Raw genomic sequence first — 19650 nt, forward strand, 5'->3', positions numbered from 1 at the left:
GTACAAAATATGAGAGGCATGGACAGGGTGGATAGGGAGCATTTGTTCCCCTTATTTTAAGGGTCAGTCACTAACAGACACAAGTTCAAGGTGAGGGCCAGGAGGTTTAGGTGGGATTTGAGGAAAAACATTTTGACCCAGAGGGTGGTGACAGTCTGGAATGCACTGGCTGGGAAGGTGGTAGAGACAGGTTGCATCATATCCTTTAAAAGGTACCTCAATGAGCACTTAGCACACGGTAACATTCAAAGCCAAGTGCTGGTAAATGGGATTAGGTAGGTAGGTCAGGTGTTTTTCATGTGTCAGTGCAAATTCGATGGGCCAAAGGGCCTCTTCTACACTGTGTCATTCCGTGATTCTGTGAGTACATCAAATGATGCTGCTGTATTGTTGGTATTAAGATACGTACATTTAATGGGTCGCATAAAAGTATTTATAAGTCAGGCATTTGACAAAAAAATGGCATTTGGCTTCAGAGCAGCAATGAAAGGATGTTACTTACATGCATGGCAAGAATGCTGCGTGGGACTAACTCCCGGTAGTGCCGGATGGTAAAGTGCCATGTCTTTATTCTCATCAGATCATCAAACGTAAACTCCAGAATCAACCTCCCTTCGGTACAAACCTATCAAATTGGCAACAAGCATTGAAAAGGAAGGAAAGAAGGAGTTAAGAATATGAAAATCACACAGATTTGCATTTTGCCAGCAAAGTAAAGGAATAAATAAATGTTACATTTAGCCTTAAAGTCAAAGAGTATGAGCTTTCTCACCAAACTCTGACTTATGTATGTACGTTGCACATTTTCTCTTTCATCATGTTCTTAAAAAGTGTCTTTGATAGTGGAGGACTGCAATTAAGAAAACATTTGCTGTTTTGCTCAATTCCTGTTGCGGTTCTCTGAGCTGTGACATTTTATCACCATGGCAACAGGAACCAGCTGATTAGTTGGCATGGCAACCAGAAAGATCTAATTCCAGCAGAAGCGTTATAATCAATGCTCCCAGCACAGATGGTCTCTAGAGGATCAACAAGAGTCTAGCAAGCATTCAGCGCATCACATGGCACCACTACACAGCACCAGAAAACTTAGGATTTCTACATCTCAATTTTTAACACTTTCTGTCAAAATATTATTTTTTGAGTGAATTTGTGCCTCAATAGTGGCAAATATTCTCAATTCAGGTATCCAATATTGTCACATGCTGTCGGATTTTGCATAATATTTTTAAATACAAAATAAATCTCCCCCTGCTTTGCTTCAACGTGCCCCCTTAGTTCCAAACTTAGCAAAGTTCACCTGATGGTTTCAATGCCAAACATCCACGTGGGCTCCGAGATGGCCAACATCCCAATAAAGAGGGCCGTTTGGTCCCTGAACTTTCTTGGAGTGGCAATCAGAGCTGGAGGGTGGTGCCTTAGGGAGTAGAGAGTCGGTTTGTGTTAGATTTGGCCTGGGGAGGGCGGGGGTGGGGTGGGAGGAGTGGTTGTGGTGTTGAGAGTTTGGCCTGGCAATAGGGGGGGGCCTATGAGGATGAGGTAAATCTCATGGATTAGCAGGTTCCTTGGTGAGGAGGAAGCCCAGAGTGGGGGATGGTTGTGGGCCGGGGAAGGGAGAAAGAGTCCCATTTGGGGAGGGATATTGCGATTCCAGTTGACGTTATAACTGGACAGGAAGATGCCAGAATGGAACCTTGACTCAAAAGATTCCACCTTTTATTATTTTGGATAAAAAGTGGGGTAACAGAGTGACAGGACCTCTAATTAGTGTTAGCAATAAGAAAAGAATGTTTATTAAACTTGAAAAAATTTAATTATGTTACAATACGCCTTTACACCCCCCCTTAGCTCAACAATTACACACAGGTTGTGGGATTACATGGATTACAAAGTATATCTTAATCTGCAATGGTCTCACTGACACAAAGTCCCTTTTAAGCACATACGTGAGTGTGGGCAAATACACTCTCCTCCCTGAACCGTAAGTGTCTCCTCAGAATCCCCCTAGAGGGTTGTCACGTGAGAGTTTCCACACTCTCTCCAAAACACGCTTTGAAATCTTCTTTCATAATAATAATCCTTTCCCTTAGCAGTTTGCATTCCGAAATCCAGACCGAGTTTTCCAAAAGACACTTTTAAACAAAGCTTCCGCTCCATTTGTAACTGTGAGTCTAGTCCAGGATTTAACACCAACCCCTTTAGGATTTCTTTGTCTTGACTGTTGTGCAAACTGCTCACAATTGCTTTAATTTTCGATTCCCAGACTGTATTAACATGGCATCAGATGTTTGATTTACCTTTGTAATCTGCTGTCCAACTTTAAATCTAGTTACAGCAATTGTCTCTTTAACGCAGAACACTTTGTTCAAACATCCTTGAATTCTTCTTAAAAATACTTTGGGGTCTGTTCTCTTAACTTCAGGTGTCTTAAACGTTCTTTCTATCCCAATTCCCTGTTTATCTGGATCATATCTTATTCCTTAGGAAGTTTGCCTCTTTGCAACTCGTTTGTCCCGTCCAGCTTCTCGTTTCAAAATTGAGAGCTTTTCAATCCTCAGTGACCTGTCTCCAGCTAAAACTTGAAAGCTTCTCTCCCATACAAGGCCCCAGTTGCTAAGCAACACCCACATGATTATGTCTTTTATTTATTCTTCGCATCATAGCACTCTCTAAGCACAATAGAAACACAGTGGAAACTTAACCAACTCTCGCAAACACAAACACTTTAGTCTAGCATAAATCTAACTGTAGGTTTTACCCTTCCAGGTACAGAAACATTAAAGTAAACCCACATAAAACTATTCCTTATTTTGAATATTTACCAATATAAATTCCATAAAACGACCTTTGTTTTCCGAACAGAAGGACGCTGAAGGGAGTCTTCTGGGGTTTTGTGGGTGTGGGTGAGGAGTCCTCTAGAGGTTTTTCTGGGTAACTATTAGTGTAATTCGGGCAATTTAAATCCTATTTCTCAGTAGTTCCCAGTATAGGGCAATTCCCCAGGGGACATTTGCACCTGCAAGCAATTGATGTGCAACTCCTTATCTGTGAACCTCCAAATATGGATTCCCCAGCGTACCTTTCAGGTATACCCCCCAAAATATGGTGTCCTGGAGCTTGGAAGTTGCGGCCCAAAGTGTCTTGGTATATAAACTCTAAGAAATGGGGTGAGACTGTTTGAACCATTGCACATCAGAGCTTTATTTTCAAGAAACAGAAAACGTTATCTTCGATCATCTGGGCTGGATTCAAGCTGAGGTACTAGATGTGAAAGGATCCTGCACTAATTCTACTCCCTTGTTTTTCTACCTTTCGAAATAAAGAACTGATCAATAATTGTTAAATGTATTTTTTCTTTGCCTATTTTCACCCCTCTTTCCTTGAAGATACTGACCGTCTCTGGGGCATTATTCCAAAGCAACCAGGAGTGCTCCAGTACCTTACCCGAGTAACCACACTCACGTGCAAGCCCTGATTCATGCATGGATTCCTGGCTGAGTTTTATTCTGTTCACACATGCAAACTTTCTGGCAGTGGAGAATTGCACATGAGGATACAAGCTAATTTCTCCCTCCTTGGCCCAGGAATTTAAGGCCAATCTATATCACTGCAACAGAGACAGCTAATTTCATACAGGTGGGATCTTCTAATCTGTATGACTTGATGCAGCTCTGGGAAGTGCCTTTATTCACAACAAGGGAGCTTAAATCTAAATTGCCCTTATCTCCAAATCCAATCATTTAAAATATTATGCCATATTTCACTGTGAAAATGCCCAATTCCTCTTGTATTATTTTTAAAGTTTAAAAAAAAATTTAGAGTACCCAATTATATATTTTTCCAATTAAGGGGCAATTTACTGTGGCCAATCCACCTACCCTGTACATCTTTTTGGGTTGTGGGGGTGAAACCCACGCAGACACGGGGAGAATGTGCAAACTCTCTTGTATTATTTTAAGAGGTGTGGGCTGCATTTTCTCCGTTCATGAGTCTACATCCTGTGGATTGAAATGTTTTTCCGGTTGCCCATCTCTCCAAAATAACCAGCTTCATATGCACTCATTGATCTTTAGAGAGGAGCCCAGTGTGACCTGTCTGCTGACTGTTCTTTGCCGGTTGCAAGGATGTACTCGACTATCACACAACACTTTTCCTCAATTATCAACCCTGAGAACTTGTAATGTAGGGAAAAAGAAAGGAACAATAGACTTGTGCACATGCACGCCATACTTCAGGCACAGGAATAAAAACATATTCATACAGCTTAACCTGTGTAAAACTGAAATCCTTAGTTTGCAACATGGCTCAAGGCTGCTGAACTGGGAATCAAACCCGTTTAGATGTGGATTAATTATCAAAAAACCACAGTCTCTCCGTATCAAAGGAGAAGGGTAACAGATGGATGGGAACATCACTACCACCAAGTTTGCCACCAAATCCCATGACACCTGGCCTGGAAATATATTGTGGTTCCATCATTATCACTGGGTTAAAATCCTGGAACTCCCTCCCCAACAGCACAATTGAAGTGCCTGTAATTTTACCTTTCTGGACTGCAATAGTACAGGAAGGCGGCTTACCACCATCTGCTCAAGGGCATTTAGTGACGGGCTCTCAATGCTGGTCTTGCCAAGGATGCCCATATCCCGTGAGTGAATACTAAAACAAAGTTGCTTTCATTTATTGGTGTTATCAATCAACTTATTTCTCATTGTGGAGGAACTTTACTGATATAATTGGCTGGATTCTCTGTTTGAGAGACTGTTTTTCCACCAGAACAGAGTCGTTTCTGGTTTGCGCTGGCCCGAGGAGCGATGCGCAGAAGCAATTCACTCTCCCCAGCTATGCAAATTTATGCATGCCAGGGATTGCAAGGGATTCTGTTCCGAATCTCATTTTGAGTGGGCGGCGCGATAATGGAGTCTGCTGCCCCCCCCCCCCCCCCCCCCCCCCCCCCCACAACTCTAATCCTGCCCCCCTCTCCCATGTCACCTGCCGACAAGTAGGGGCATCCTTCCATGGCAATTGCTGGGTCATTCCCCCTCCCACAGTGCACACACGAGGGTAACTAGGCCCACTTTGCCATACACACCCCCTTCAGACCCCACTACCAGAGAACCACCAATAATAAATCAAATCAAATAAATCAAATCAACCCCCATAACAGCGAACCCTCACATGAGCCACCCCACATCAGAGCCCCCCCTACATCAGAGCCCCCCCATCAGAGCCTCACCTACACCAGAGCCCCCCACATCAGAGCCCCCCTACATCAGAGTCCCCCCCTACATCAGAGCCCCCCGCATCACAGACCCCCCTCCATCACAGACCTCCATCACATCAGAGACCCCCCCCAACGGAGAACCTTCCATAACAGCAACCTCCGTAACAGAGAGCTCTCCATATCAGAGACCCTCATAACAGAGACCCATCCCTATCAGTCATCCCTACCTGGAAGCTAAAGAGCAGTCCAGGCAGAAACAATGAAAAAAAAAATCACTGCTTATTTATTCACCAGTCCCTTAAACCTGCTGCCTCAGAAGATGTCTGGAAAGCAGCAGCTGTGACTTCACAGAAAGCCAAAACCACATCACAGGGCTCTAAACCCCCTCAGATCTTTTGATCTGCAAGGCTTCTATTCACTTCAAAAGGGGTGAGGGGGTGGGGAGGGAGATGGTTGGGAACTCTGCTACCGATAATGCAGTTTCCATCTCCAGGCAAACGCCTCCACAGTTCCTCTCAAGGCGAACCTGATTTTTTTCCAAACTAAGGAATTCCGCGAGGTCGCTCACCCACACCCCCGGTTTCAGCAGCCCCGAGTCCCTCCATTCCAACAGGACCTATCTCCATCTACCAAGGAGGCAAAGGCCAGAACATCGGCCTCTCTCGCTTCCTGACACTCTAAAAATCGCCACTTCTGGACTCGAGACTACCTTCACCCTGAACACCTCAGACATCACGACAGCGAACCCCCGCCAGAATCCCTCCAGTTTTGGACAGGCCCAAAACATGTGAAATTGTTCGCGGGCCTCCCCGCGCACCGCCCACACCTATCCTCTATCCCCTCAAAAAACTTGCTCATTCTGGCCACCGTCATATGCGCCCTGTGGACTACCTTGAATTGCAAAGGGCTAAGCCGAGCACACAAAGAGGATGCATTCACCCTCCTCAGAGCCACCTCCCACAGCCCAGTCTCCAAGTCCCTCCCCAGCTCTTCCTCCCACTTCCGCTTAACTTCTCCTATGGGGGCGCCCTCCCAGTCCATCAATTCCTTTTCGATCTCCAACATGCTACCCTTGTCAGCCCCTGTTTTCGACACCACCTTGTCCTGCAACCCTGGGAGCAGGTCAGGAAAAGAGCACACCTGCTTCCTCACATAGTCCTGCACCTGTAAGTACCGGAACCCCTTCCCACTGGGCAGCTCATACTCCTCCACCAATCCCTCCAAGCTCGAAAAGCTGCCCCACGCGAATAGGTCTCCAAACCACTCAAACCCCGCCTGCGCACCACCCCGCCCGGAACCCCGCGTCTAGCTCCCGGAGCAAACCTCCAGCCTCAGGTGCTGCCGCCACTGTCCCCACACCCTTAGAGTCGCCACCACCACTGGACTTGTGGAGTACCTAGCCAGCGAGAACGGCAGAGGCACCGTCAACAATGTCCTTACAAGAGGCTGCATCCATCCGCTCCCACGCCGACCCCTCCCCCACTGTCTGACCATGGCTGTATTTGCTGCCCAGTAGTAGTTTGTCAAATGTGGCAAACCCTGCCTGCCCCCAATGTCCCCGCTCCAGCAGCACCTTCTTCACCCGTGGGGCTTTACCCGCCCACACAAACCCAAAGATCAATGCGTTAATCTTCCTAAAAAAAGCCTTTGGAATAAAGATTGGAAGGTTCTGGAACACGAATAAAAACCTCGGGAGAACCATCGTCTTCACAGACTGCACCCAACCTGCACGTCCCACCTTAAAATCCCCCTTCATGACTTCCGGTGGCGGCTATGAAGGAGTAAGTCGCACATTTAGTGGCTCCCGCTCGGGTCGGACTTTTGGACCTTTTCCCCGATTTGTTACCGGACTTGATTTGAAAAATCGATGACAGAGGCAATTGGGTACTGGATTCCCACATCGGTGCATGGAGAGGAGGATTAGAAGTGCTCGCAAAGGCATAAACAGATGGACAGAGAAAGCTCGGGCTGAAGCTGCAGGGGGAGAAGGCATGGCGGATGACCGGACCTCTGGCTTGTCGACCCAGCGGTCAACAGAGTAGCTGATGCAATTTATCCAGGAGGGCTTCGCCAAGCATAAGCGGGACTGCTTGGACCCGATAAAAGAGTCCATTGCACGGCTCGAGCTTAGATTGGATGCCCAAGATCGTGCGATCCAGAAAGTAGAGAAGGCGCTGGCTGACCAGGAGGAACATTAAACTGCGGTGGAGTTGGAGGTGGGGATGCCAAGAGACCAGCAGAAAAGGCGCCTGGAGAAGGTGGAGGATCTAGAGAATAGGTCCCCCCCCGGCAGAACCTGAGAATCGTTGGGCTCCCGGAGAGGTCCGAAGGAGCGGACGCTGGGGAATACACAGCGGACATGTTCGAGAAGCTGCTGGGGGATGGGGCATTCTCCCGACCCTTGGAGGTAGACAGGGCTCACAGAGCGCTCGCGAGGAAGCTACGAATGGGAGACACCCCCGAGGGCAATGGTGGTGAGATTCCACAGGTATTTGGATAAGGAGCGTATTTTACAGTGGGCCAAGCAGACAAGCAAATGGGAGAACAGTATCCTGCGATCTATCAGGACCTGAGTGCGGAGGTGGCCAGGAGAAGAGCGGGGTTTAACCAGATCAGGTCAACCCTTTTAAGAAAAAGGTGAAGTTCGGACTGTTGTATCCGACCCATCTCTGGGTCACGTACGAGGAACAACATTTTTATTTCGAGTCACCTGAGGAAGCGCTGGACTTCGCGAAAAGGAAAGGACTGGTGGCGAACTGAGAACTTTTCTGCAACGTTCATGTTTAAAAAAGTTTCTCATTTTTTTCATTTTGTGGATGCTATTTGTAATGCCTTCTGTATTGATTTGGGGCCAGTTGCAGAGCTGAGTGAGATAAGTTTACATTTGGAGTGTTGGGGGATGGAGGTGGGTTTGTTCAGATGCTGGATCTCTTGCTTGATCTTTTCTTTGTTTAGCAGGGTTTTGTTTTCTGTCGGGCAATTGTATTGGGATTGTTTGTCATTTGAATATGTGTGTATAAGCGGGGGGGGCGGGGGGAGAGAGTAGGTGGGAGAATGTCTGGCGCCAGGGCTGGGGGCCACCAAGCTAGCTGGGCAGGCTAGCTCACGGAAGCGTAGTGGGGGGGGTGAGCAGATGTTAGGCTTATCAAAGGGGTTGATTTACATTGTGCTGTTACTGGGGGGGGGGGGGGGGGGGGGGAGAATGTTCTTCTGACGAGGGAGGGACTGTTGCTGAGGGACAGAGAGAAGGACGGGAGCAGAGGCTGCCTGGGGGCGGGCCGGTGGAGACGCGGGGAGCACGCTGGAGACTGGCCCGAGAAAGGTGACTGCTGATCGGCGAAGGGGGGGTGGGGGGGGGGGGGGGCAATGAGCCCCCAACTAGGATGATCACCTGGAATGTACGCGGGATAAATGGGCCGGTCAAGAGGGCACGCGTGTTCGCGCATTTGAAAGGACTGAAGGCGGACATGGTAATGCTGCAGGAGACGCACCTTAGAGTAGCTGACCAGATTAGGTTTAGGAAAGGTTGGGTCAGGCAGGTTTTTCACTCGGGACTGGACTTGAAGACTAGAGAGGTCGCGATCCTGATCAACAAGCGGATGGTATTTGAGGCGGGAAGAATAGTTTCGGATGTGGGAGGCCGGTACATTATGGTCAGTGGGAAATTGGAGGGGCTGCTGATGGTACTAGTAAAAATGTATGTGCCAAATTGGGACGCTGTGGACTTTATAAAGAGGATGCTGGGGAAGATACCGGACCTGGATTCGCAGATGTTGGTCATGGGAGGTGACTTCAACACAGTTATTGACCCTGACTTGGACCGGTCAAGCTCAAAAACGGGCAGGGTGCCAGCAATGGCAAAGGAACTAAAAGGGTTCATGGAGCAGATGGGTGAGGTGGGGTGGATCCATGGAGATTTGGGCAGCCGAGGGTGAAGGAGTTCTCCTTCTACCCACACGTGCTAAAGTGTACTTCCGAATTGATTTCTTTATTCTGAGCAGGGCCTTGTTGTGTTATGTACGCTGGGATAACACAGGCTGCAACTCAATGCAGCTTTGACCAAAAGATACTCCAGACTTTGAAGTAAGTTCAATGTGATTTATTGAACCATTAGCACAGTTCTCTATGAGTTCGGCTCTCCTGCTAATCTTGCTATAGTAACTCAGTCTAACTAACCAGTCTGCTCTGAGCCACGTGGTGGGTGTGATGCTTCTGATCTGCCCCTGTCCTACTCTCTAAGTGTCGCCTGTGGAAAGAGACAGAGCATGTGTGCCCTGTCTTTATATATGGGTTGTGTAATGCCCCCTTGTGGTAGTGTCACCTCTGGGTGTCATGACTGCCTATTGGTCCTGTCCTATTCTATGTGTTCATTAGCTGTATGTCTGCATGTCATGACGTCTCTGGTGCTCCCTCTAGTGCTTACTTAGTCGTAGTGGTCAAATCACTTCATTGTCTGAGGTGGACTTTTTTCTTTATGCTTGCGGTAGCAATTCTTGACATCTTTCCTGAAAGCTGGTTTGCTGGTCCGTAGTGTAGCAAACGTGAATTGATAAGATGCGTTGACTTGCCATGGTATGTTTGGACTCTCACCATTGTTCTGAGCTGAGCAGTAACATTGTCCTTCATGGGCAGAGTTGTACCATGTCGTACCTGTTGTTCTATTGTTGTTGTCATTGTTGTTACTGACGTGCGTGTTGTTGTATTTGTTGCGCTCAATGACCACACCGAGTGGAGAATTCGAGTCCTTCACAAAGTTACTTGTGTCAGTGTCCTTTGTGGCATCTGCTGTTTCATTGAGTGTGCCGTCTCTGATTCCTCGACGCTCCCCATCTGGAGTCACGTCCGGTTCACTTGAATCATCTTTGGATTGTCGATGCTCCCCGTCTGGAGTCCGTTCTGGTTCACCTGAAACATCTTTGGTTTCTTGATGCTCCTTGTCTGGAGTCAAAATGGTCAAGATTTCACATTCTTTGTGGAGAGGCTCGAGTAGATAAGGTTTGAATTAACGTGGTGTCACTGGAGTCACTAGTAGCCTCACTTTGATTGTCAGGTGCCTCTGTAGATACTAGCTGAGATCTGTCAGTCTCGCTGAGATGTCGCACATCTTGTATGGGAATTGTGAGGCCTTTGTCACTTGTCGCACATACAGTGGGTAGACCTTCAGTGACTTCTTGTCGGTTAGATGAGCTGGGTAGACTGTCAGAGTCTTCTTCTGGTGGCTCAAATAATCTGGGTAGACTGTCATTGTCTTTTTGTTGTTCACGTGAGCGTGGTAGACCGTCATAGTCGTCTTGCTGTGCACTTGAGCGTGGCAGACTTGCATCGTCTGCTGCTGGTTGCTGCGATATGGTTGCTAGACCTTCATGGTCTTGTTCATGCAAGGACTGCGCTCTGGAGTCTTGCGTTGCTTCCATCATGGAGTCTTGTCGACAAGCTCGCTGTGGAGGCTTGTACTGCTTTCCCTGTGGAGTCTGGCATCGTTCCCTGTGTGGAGTCATGCAGTGGTCTCACTGTGGCGTCTTTCTGTGTTCTCTGTGTGGAGGCGTGCAGTGGTCTCGCTGTGGAGTCTGTCATCGCTTTCTGTGTGGAGTCGGGGACTCTTCGTGGTGCGTGGACCACTCACTTGGCGTCAGGCCGCTCTCTGTGGGCTTGTACCGCTCTCTGTCCCTTGGCGTCAGGCAGCAGCAGAATCCTGTACTCATGGGTCAGGATGTCGTCTATGCTGGGCTGAGGATCCTCAAATCCGAAGAACTTGTCCATGACTGTGTCAGATGCTTCAATGTACAACACAGCTAAGAAGGTCATGCAGTGCTGGTCCGAAGAAACAGAAGAGCTCTTACATGACTGCTGAGAGACAGTGGACTGGTCCATGTTTAAGAACTCAGTGACCAACTTAAATGAGTATGCCGCCACCGTCACAGACTTCATCAGCAAATGTGTGGATGACTGTGTGCCGAGGAAAGCAGTACGTACGTTCCCCAACCGGAAACCATGGGTCAATCATGAGATTGACTCCCTACTGAAGGACAGATCTGAGGCGTTCAAGTCAGACGACCCTGACCTATACAAGAAATCCAGGTACGACCTCTAAAAGCCATCCGAGATGCCAAGAGAGAATATCAAACCAAGCTAGAGTCACAGTCAGACTCTCGGCGATTGTGGCAAGGACTAAACAACATAACGGGCTACAAAGCGAAGCCCAGCAGTATCTCCGGCAACAGCGCACCCCTCCCCGATGAACTCAATGCATTCTATGCTCGGTTCGAGCAGGTAACCAACAATCCGCTATCGAGTACCCCAGCAGCCCATAACTCACCCATACCCACCATCACAGCTTCCGAAGTCAGATTGGCCTTCCTGAAAGTGAACCCTCGGAAGGCGACGGGCCCAGACGGGATCCCTGGTCGTGCACTCAGAGCCTGCACGGACCAGCTGGCAGAGGTATTCGCGGACATCTTTAACCTGTCTGTACTCCACTCCGAGGTCCCCACCTGCTTCAAGAAGACCACCATTATACCGGTGCCAAAGAAGAACCAGGCAACGTGCCTCAATGACTACCGTCCGGTGGCCCTGACTTCAGTCGTAATGAAGTGCTTCGAGAGGTTTATCATGAAGCGCATCACCCCCATACTCCCAGAACACCTTGATCCACTGCAATTCGCATACCGTCGCAACCGGTCCACAGCAGACTCCATTTCCCTGGCCCTACAGTCATCCCTAGAGCATCTCGACAACAAGGACTCCTACATCAGACTCCTATTTATTGACTACAGCTCCGCCTTCAACACCATAATCCCAGCCAAGCTCATATCAAAGCTCCAAAATCTAGGACTTAGCTCCCCACTCTGCAACTGGATCCTCTATTTTCTGACCAACAGACCACAATCAGTAAGAATGAACAACAACACCTCCTCCGCAATAGTCCTCAACACCGGCGCCCCGCAAGGCTGCGTACTTAGCCCCCTACTCTACTCCCTGTACACACACGACTGCGTGGCAAAATTTGGTTCCAGTTCCATCTACAAGTTTGCTGACGATACGAACATAGTGGGCCGGATTTCGAATAACGACGAGTCAGATACAGGAGGGAGATAGAGAACCTAGTGGAGTGGAGTAGCGACAACAATCTCTCCCTCAATGCCAGCAAAACTAAAGAGCTGATCATTGACTTCAGGAAGCAAAGTACTGTACTCACCCCTGTCAGCATCAACGGGGCCGAGATGGAGATGGTTAGCAGTTTCAAATTCCTAGGGGTGCACATCTCCAAAAATCTGTCCTGGTCCACTCACGTTGACGCTACCACCAAGAAAGCACAACAGCGCCTATACTTCAGGAAACTAAGGAAATTCAGCATGTCCACATTAACCATCACCAACTTTTAGAGATGCACCATAGAAAGCATGCTATCTAGCTGCATCACAGCCTGGTATGACAACTGCTCGGCCCAGTTCAGTGAGTTGTGAACACCGCCCAGTCCATCACACGAACCTGCCTCCCATCTATTCACTCCATCTACACCTCCCGCTGCCTGGGGAAAGCGGGCAGCATAATCAAAGATCCCTCCCACCCGGCTTACTCACTCTTCCAACTTCTTCCATCAGGCAGGAGATACAGAAGTCTGAGAACACGCACGAACAGACTCAAAAACAGCTTCTTCCCATTGTTACCAGACTCCCAAATGACCCTCTTATGGACTGACCTCATTAACACTACACCCTGTATGCTTCATCCGATGCCGGTGCTTGTGTAGTTACATTGTATACCTTGTGTTGCCCTATTATGTATTTTCTTTTATTCCCTTTTCTTCCCATGTACTTAATGATTTGTTGAGCTGCAAGCAGAAAAATACTTTTCACTGTACCTCGGTACACGTGACAATAAACAAATCCAATCCAATCCAATCCAATCTCGTTGCGGTTCGGATTTAGTACACAGGTCGCCACGTCCAATGATGAAATCATTGTCTGAGTCGTAGTCTTCAAGGACGAAATCATCTCTTAGGGCGGTGCTAACTGCTTGTTGCAGGATTCTGCGGAGGTTACTTTCAGCTACTGGTCGAAGTTCAGGCATTGTGCTGTCAAGAATTGTGTTTTCTGGCTTTTAATTTTTTTCCCACTATTTTCGGACATTTCCCCTTTAAGTGGGCGTGGTCTGGGGCCTCTGACGTAATGCCGCTTGTGACGTAGAGTGTAGCAATGGATGGCGCATGCGCAGATTGCTTTTCCTTCACCGTGCGCTCTTTCCTCAACTGCGCATGCGCGGCTTCTCGCGCACGTGCAAAACACTTTCACCGGTTCGCGTCTTCTTGGGAACTGCGCATGTGCGGCTCCTTGCGCAAGATGGCTGCCAATCAAAATTGCCGTTTGCCTCTGCTGCATGCCTACCTTTGCCTCGTGGTGAGTTTAGGCGCCAGTTTTAACGATTTCTGTTGTGTTCACATCGCAGTAGTTTTTAAACTTGTCCAGGACTGTCCGGAAGTCTCTCTTGTCCTGCCCTTTGGAGTACTTGAAGGAGTTGAAAATTTCTGTTGCACTTTCACCCGCAATGGTGAGTAGAAGATCCATCTTCTCAGCATCGGCCACGCCATCTCGGTCGGATGCTACCATATAGATCTCAAATCTCTGCTTGACTGCACGCCAGTTGGCACTGAGATTGCCGTGGTACCTGAGCTGCTGAGGAACCGGAATCTCGATCATCTTGCCTGGGTGCTGTTGCTGGTAGTCACGGATCTTGCTGAGTTGAACTATATAGATTCAACAGGCACTACTGGTACCATGTTGTGTTATGTACTCTGGGATAACACAGGCTGCAACTCGATGCAGCTTTGACCAAAAGATACTCCAGACTTTGAAGTAAGGTCAATGTGATTTATTGAACCATTAGCACAGTTCTCTATGAGTTCGACTCTCCTGCTAATCTTGCTATAGTAACTCAGTCTAACTAACCAGTCTGCTCTGAGCCACGTGATGGGTGTGATGCTTCTGATCTGCCCCTGTCCTATTCTCTAAGTGTCACCTGTGGAAAGAGACAGAGCATGTGTAATGCCCCCTTGTGGTTATGTCACCTCTGGGTGTCATGACTGCCCACTGATCGTGTCCTATTCTATGTGTTCATTAGCTGTATGTCTGCATGTCATGACGTCTCTGGTGCTCCCTCTCGTGTTTACTTAGTTGTAGTGTATTTACATTAACCCCTTGTGTATTTACAGTGATGCATATCACCACAGCCCTTACTGACGGGGATGCTGGACACGGAGTATTCGGCGATCACAATCTCAGACCAAGCCCTGCACAGGGTTGACCTGCAGGTTAGTAAGGACAGTACCACCGCCCACAATGGAGGTTAGATGTGGGACTTTTGGCTGACGAAGAGGTGTGCGGGCGGCTGAGGAAATGTATTCAGGACTACCTGCAGGTCAACGACATGGGGGAAATTTCGGCAGCGGTGGTCTGGGAAGCATTGAAGGCGGTGGTTAGAGAGGGGCTGATCTCGATAAGGGCTCACAGGGAGAAGGTAGACAGGGCAGAGACGGACCGACTGGTAAAGGAAATACTACAGGTCGACAGGAGGTATGCGGAGACCCCAGAGGCGGGACTTTTAGTGGAACGGCGGAGGTTACAAGCAGAGTTTGGCTTGTTAACCACAGGGATGGGGGTGGAGCAGCTGAGAAAAGGCGATTTATGAGCATGGAGAGAAGGACAGCAGAATGCTTGCAACAGCAGCTTAGAAAGAGGGAGGCAGCCATGGAGATAGGGAAAGTAAAGGATGGAGATGGGAACCTGGTTGAGACTTAGCAGGGGTGAATAAGGCGTTTAAGGAGTTTTACAGTAGGCTGTATGAGTCGGAACCCCCAACGGGGCTGGAGGGAATGAGGCACTTCCTAAGAGGGCTGAATTTCCTGAAGGTGGACAGGGAGCTGGTAGAAGGGCTGGGGGCCCCGATCGGGATGGAAGAGATAGCGGAGGGTCTGAAGGCCATGCAGTCAGGTAAAGCCCCGGGGCCGGACGGGTACCCAGTGGAGTTCTATAAAAGGTTCTCTGGGATATTGGGGCCGTTGTTGATGAGGACATTCAATGAGGCAAGGGAAAGAGGGGTGCTGTCCCCGACGATGTCACAGGCCACCATTTCGCTGATCCTGAAGCGGGACAAGAACCCGGAGCTGTGTGGGTCCTACAGGCCGATATCCCTATTGAATGTGGACACCAAACTGCTGGCCAAACGTTTGTCCTCTAGGATTGAGTATTGTGTTCCGGATGTTATTGGGGAGAACCAGACGGGGTTTGTTAAGGAAAGGCAGTTGGTGGCCAATGTAAGAAGGCTATTAAACATGATCATGATGCCCCAGGAAGGTAGGGTGGTGGAGGTAGTGGTCGCAATGTACGCAGAGAAGGCCTTTGATCGAGTAGAATGTGGGACGTACTGGGGCGATTCGGATTTGGGCGGGGCTTTATTGACTGGGTCAGGTTGCTCTATCAGGCTCCTGTGGCGAGCGTACGGGCGAATAGGACAACATTGGACTATTTTAGGCTGCATCGGGGGACGAGACAGGGGTGTCCCTCTCCCCACTGTTGTTCGCATTAGCCATAGAGCCGCTGGCAATTGCACTGAGAGCCTCAAAGGGCTGGTCCGGGCCGGGGGTGGGGGTGGGGGGGGGGGGGGGGGGGGGGGGAGATGAGCACAGAGTCTCGCTTTACGCAGTCGACCGGACCCAGCAGAGGGGATGGAAGAAATCATGAGGATTCTGGGGGAATTTGGCCGGTTTTTGGGGTATAAACTAAATATGGGGAAAAGTGAGATGTTTTCGGTCCAGGCGAGGGGACAGGAGAGGCGATTGGGGGAGCTGCCGTTTAGATTAGTAGGGGGAAGCTTTAGGTATCTAGGTATCCAAGTGGCACGGGAATGGGACCGGCTGCATAAATTAAATCTGGCCCGGCTAATAGACCAAATGAAGGACGATTTTCGGCGTTGGGACGCGCTCCCGTTGTCACTAGCTGGAAGGGTGCAGACGGTGAAGATGACCATCCTCCCAAGATTCCTGTTTGTGTTCCAGTGTCTCCATATCTTTATCCCGCGGTCCTTTTTTAAATGGGTCAGCAAAGTGATCACTGGCTTTGAATGGGCGGGCAAGACCCTGTGAGTAAGGAGGGGGATGCTTGAGCGGAGCCGGGAGAGGGCGGGCTGGCGGTGCCAAACTTCAGTCACTACTATTGGGAGGCGAATATAGCCATGATCAGGAAGTTGGTGGTGGGGGGAGGGTCGGCATGGGAGCATATGAAGGTGGCTTGATGTAAGGGCGCCGGCTTAGGGGCGTTGATAACGGTGCCTCTGCCGTTCCCACCGACACGGTGCTCCACCAGCCCCGTGTTGGTGGCGGCCCTGAGAGTCTGGGGACAATGGAGGAGGCATGTGGGAGCATCGGGAGCTTGGGTTTGGTCTCCAATTTGTAATAATCACCGATTTGCCCCGGGAAGGATGGACGGGGGTTTCCGGAGATGGCAAAGAGCAGGGATTGAGAAGATGGGAGATATGTTTATAGAGGGGAGCTTTCCTAGCTTGAGGGAGCTGGAGGAGAAATTTGGATTGGCGAGGGGAAACAAATTCAGGTACTTGCAGGTGCGGGACTTCCTACGCAGGCAGGTTTCAACCTTCCCGCTCCTACCACCAAGGGGGATTCAGGACAGGGTAGTTTCCAGAGGGTGGGTGGGAGAAGGGGGGGTCTCTGACATTTACAAGGAACTTATGGGGTCAGAGGAACTGCAGACTGGGGAGCTGAAGCGCAAGTGGGAGGAGGAGCTAGGAGGAGAGATAGAGGATGGTCTATGGGCGGACGCATTGAGTAGAGTCAATGCGTCAACAACATGTGCCAGGCTCAGCCTGATACAATTCAAGGTCGTTCACCGGGCTCACATGACAGTGGCCCGGATGAGCAGGTTCTTTGGGGTAGAAGACAGGTTTGCAAAATGTGTGGGAGGGCCAGCGAACCATGTTCATATGTTCTGGGCAGGGGTTTGCAGATGTCATGTCCACGGTGTTAAAAACAAGGGGGGCAGCGAGTCCAGAGGTGGCGGTTTTCGGGGTGTCGGAAGATCCGGGAATCCAGGAGGAGAGAGGCAGACGTTCTGGCCTTTGCTTCCCTGGTAGCCTGGAGACGGATATTGATGGCTTGGAGGGACTCAAAGCCCCCGAAGTCGGAGACTTGGCTGTCGGACATGGCTAGCTTTCTCTGTTTGGAGAAAATCAAGTTCGCCTTGAGAAGGTCAATGTTAGGGTTCGCCCGGAGGAGGCAACCGTTCGTTGACTTCTTTGCGGAAAATTACCCCCCGTCATCTGCTCCACTACCGGGAAGCCATCGGGGCCGGGGGCCTTCCCTGCCTGCATCCCTCCATACCCTCCATCACCTCCACCAGTCCAATGTATGCTCCCAGCCCCTCTACCGGGTCCACCTCCAACTTGGGGAACTCCAACCCCTCTGAAACACCTCATACCTTCCCCCCCAGGCCGGGGGCTCCGAATCATATAACCTCTTGTAAAAGTCCTCGAAAATCCCACTCACCCCCACTGGGTCTAAAACCATGGGCGCGATTCTCCACTCCAACGCTGAAGTGGCCGCACCGTCGTGAACGCCGTCGAGGTTCATGACGGCGCGAAACGGCCCCGGACCCGACTGATTCAGGCCCTGACAATGGGCCAGGATCGGGGCCGCGTCATCTACACGCGCCAGGCCTTGTCGCCCGCGTAAAAGCAGCGCCGCATAGATGACGTGGCCGGCGCCGCATAACGGGCATCATCCGCGCATGCGCGGGTTGGCGTCCTCTCTAAGTCCGCCCCGCAAGAAGATGGCAGACGGATCTTGCGGGGCCGCGGAAGGAAGGAGGTCCTCCTTCAGAGAGGACGGCCCGACGATCGGTGGGCACCGATCGCAGGCCACCCCACATCTGAGGTACCCCCCGGTGCAGGATCCCCCCTCGCCCCCCCGCAGGCCGCCCCCTCAGCGTTCACGCACCGTTCACGACGGCAGCGACCAGGTGTGGACGGCGCCGGGGGGAACCCGCCGTTTTGGCCTGGCCGCTCGGCCCATCTGGGCCTGAGAATAGCGGGGGTGCCGGAGGATCGGCATTTTAGGTGTCTCCAGCGATTCTCCGGCCTGCGAAACTCGACCGGACCGTTCCCGCCGCTTGGGAGAATCGCGGGAGGGCGTTGGACCGGCGTCCCGGGAAACTTTGGCGGCCCTGGCGATTCTCTGAAACGGCGTGGGAGTGGAGAATCGCGCCCCATATTTCCCCTCCTATCCTTCACCTTTCCGATCTCCCTCGCCGCCTCCTGCTTCCTCAATTGATGTACAACATCCTACTCGCCTTCTCCCCATACTCATATAGACTGCCCCTCCTGGCCCCCCCGCAACTGCCCCACTGCCTTACCCGTAGACACCAGCCCTAGCTCCAACTGGAGTTTCTGCCGCTCTTTCAACAGCCTAGCCCACGGAGCCTACGAATACCTCCTATCGTCCTGCAGGACTTTATCCACCAACCTCGCCATCTCTGCCCATTCCATCGTGTCCCTATGTGCCCATATTGATATAAACTCCCCCACGACCACTGCCTTAATCACTTCCCATCATGTGGTGGCCAAAACCTCACCTGTATCATTCAACTCCGGATACCGCCGAATAGCGACCCTCACCCGCTCACACACTTCCTGATCTGCCAACAATCCCACATCTAACGTTCACTGGGGGCGCTGGCACCTCCCCTCAAGTCCACTTGCAAGTCAACCCAATGTGGCGCGTGGTCCGAGTCCACAATCGCTGAATACTCCAAGCCAACTACCCTCGCCAGCAGAGTCTTATCCATCACAAAGTAGTCGATCTGGGAGTATACCCTGTGCACATGGGAGAAGTATGAAAATTCCTTCGCCCTCGGCCTCCCAAACTTCCACGGGTCCATACCCCTCATGCGCTCCATAAATCCTTTTAGCTCCCTCGCCAACGCCGATACCCTCCCCGACTGCAGACTAGACCGGTCCAATTTCGGCTCTATAACCGTATTAAAATACCCCCCGCCACCATTTTCAGCTGGTGCGAGTCCAGGTCCGGAATCTTCCCTTACACCTGCCACATGAATTTGACAACACGGTAGCACAGTAGTTAGCATAGTTGCATCACAGCTCCAAGGTCCTAGTTTTGATTACCAGCTTGGGTCACTGTCGTTGAGGAGTCTGCACGTTTTCCCTGTGACTGCGTGGGTTTCCTCCGGGTGCTTCAGTTTCCTCCCACAGTTCAAAGATCTGTAGGTTAGGTGGATTGGCCTTGATAAATTGCCCTTAGTGTCCAAAAGGTGAGGTGGGGTTACTGGGTTATGGGGATAGGGTGGAGGTGTGGGCTTAGGTGGGGTGTTCTTTCCGAGGGCCGGTGCAGACTCGATGGGCTG

General features: G+C 50.4%; 1 protein-coding gene across 12 annotated transcripts in view; it reads right to left on the minus strand.

The window, feature by feature from the left end:
• The window catches only part of LOC140408768 (LIM domain-binding protein 2), a 728711-nt gene that overhangs the window by 93610 nt on the left and 615451 nt on the right, over positions 1 to 19650 (minus strand). For all 12 annotated transcript variants that reach the window (XM_072496432.1, XM_072496430.1, XM_072496429.1 and 9 more), the window contains one exon: positions 503 to 625. In XM_072496432.1, coding sequence (XP_072352533.1) covers positions 503 to 625 — 123 coding nt within the window. The remainder of the gene's footprint in view (positions 1 to 502; positions 626 to 19650) is intronic.

The sequence above is a fragment of the Scyliorhinus torazame genome, chromosome 3 (genome assembly GCF_047496885.1).
Source record: "Scyliorhinus torazame isolate Kashiwa2021f chromosome 3, sScyTor2.1, whole genome shotgun sequence".
NCBI classification, from domain to species: Eukaryota; Metazoa; Chordata; class Chondrichthyes; order Carcharhiniformes; family Scyliorhinidae; genus Scyliorhinus; species Scyliorhinus torazame.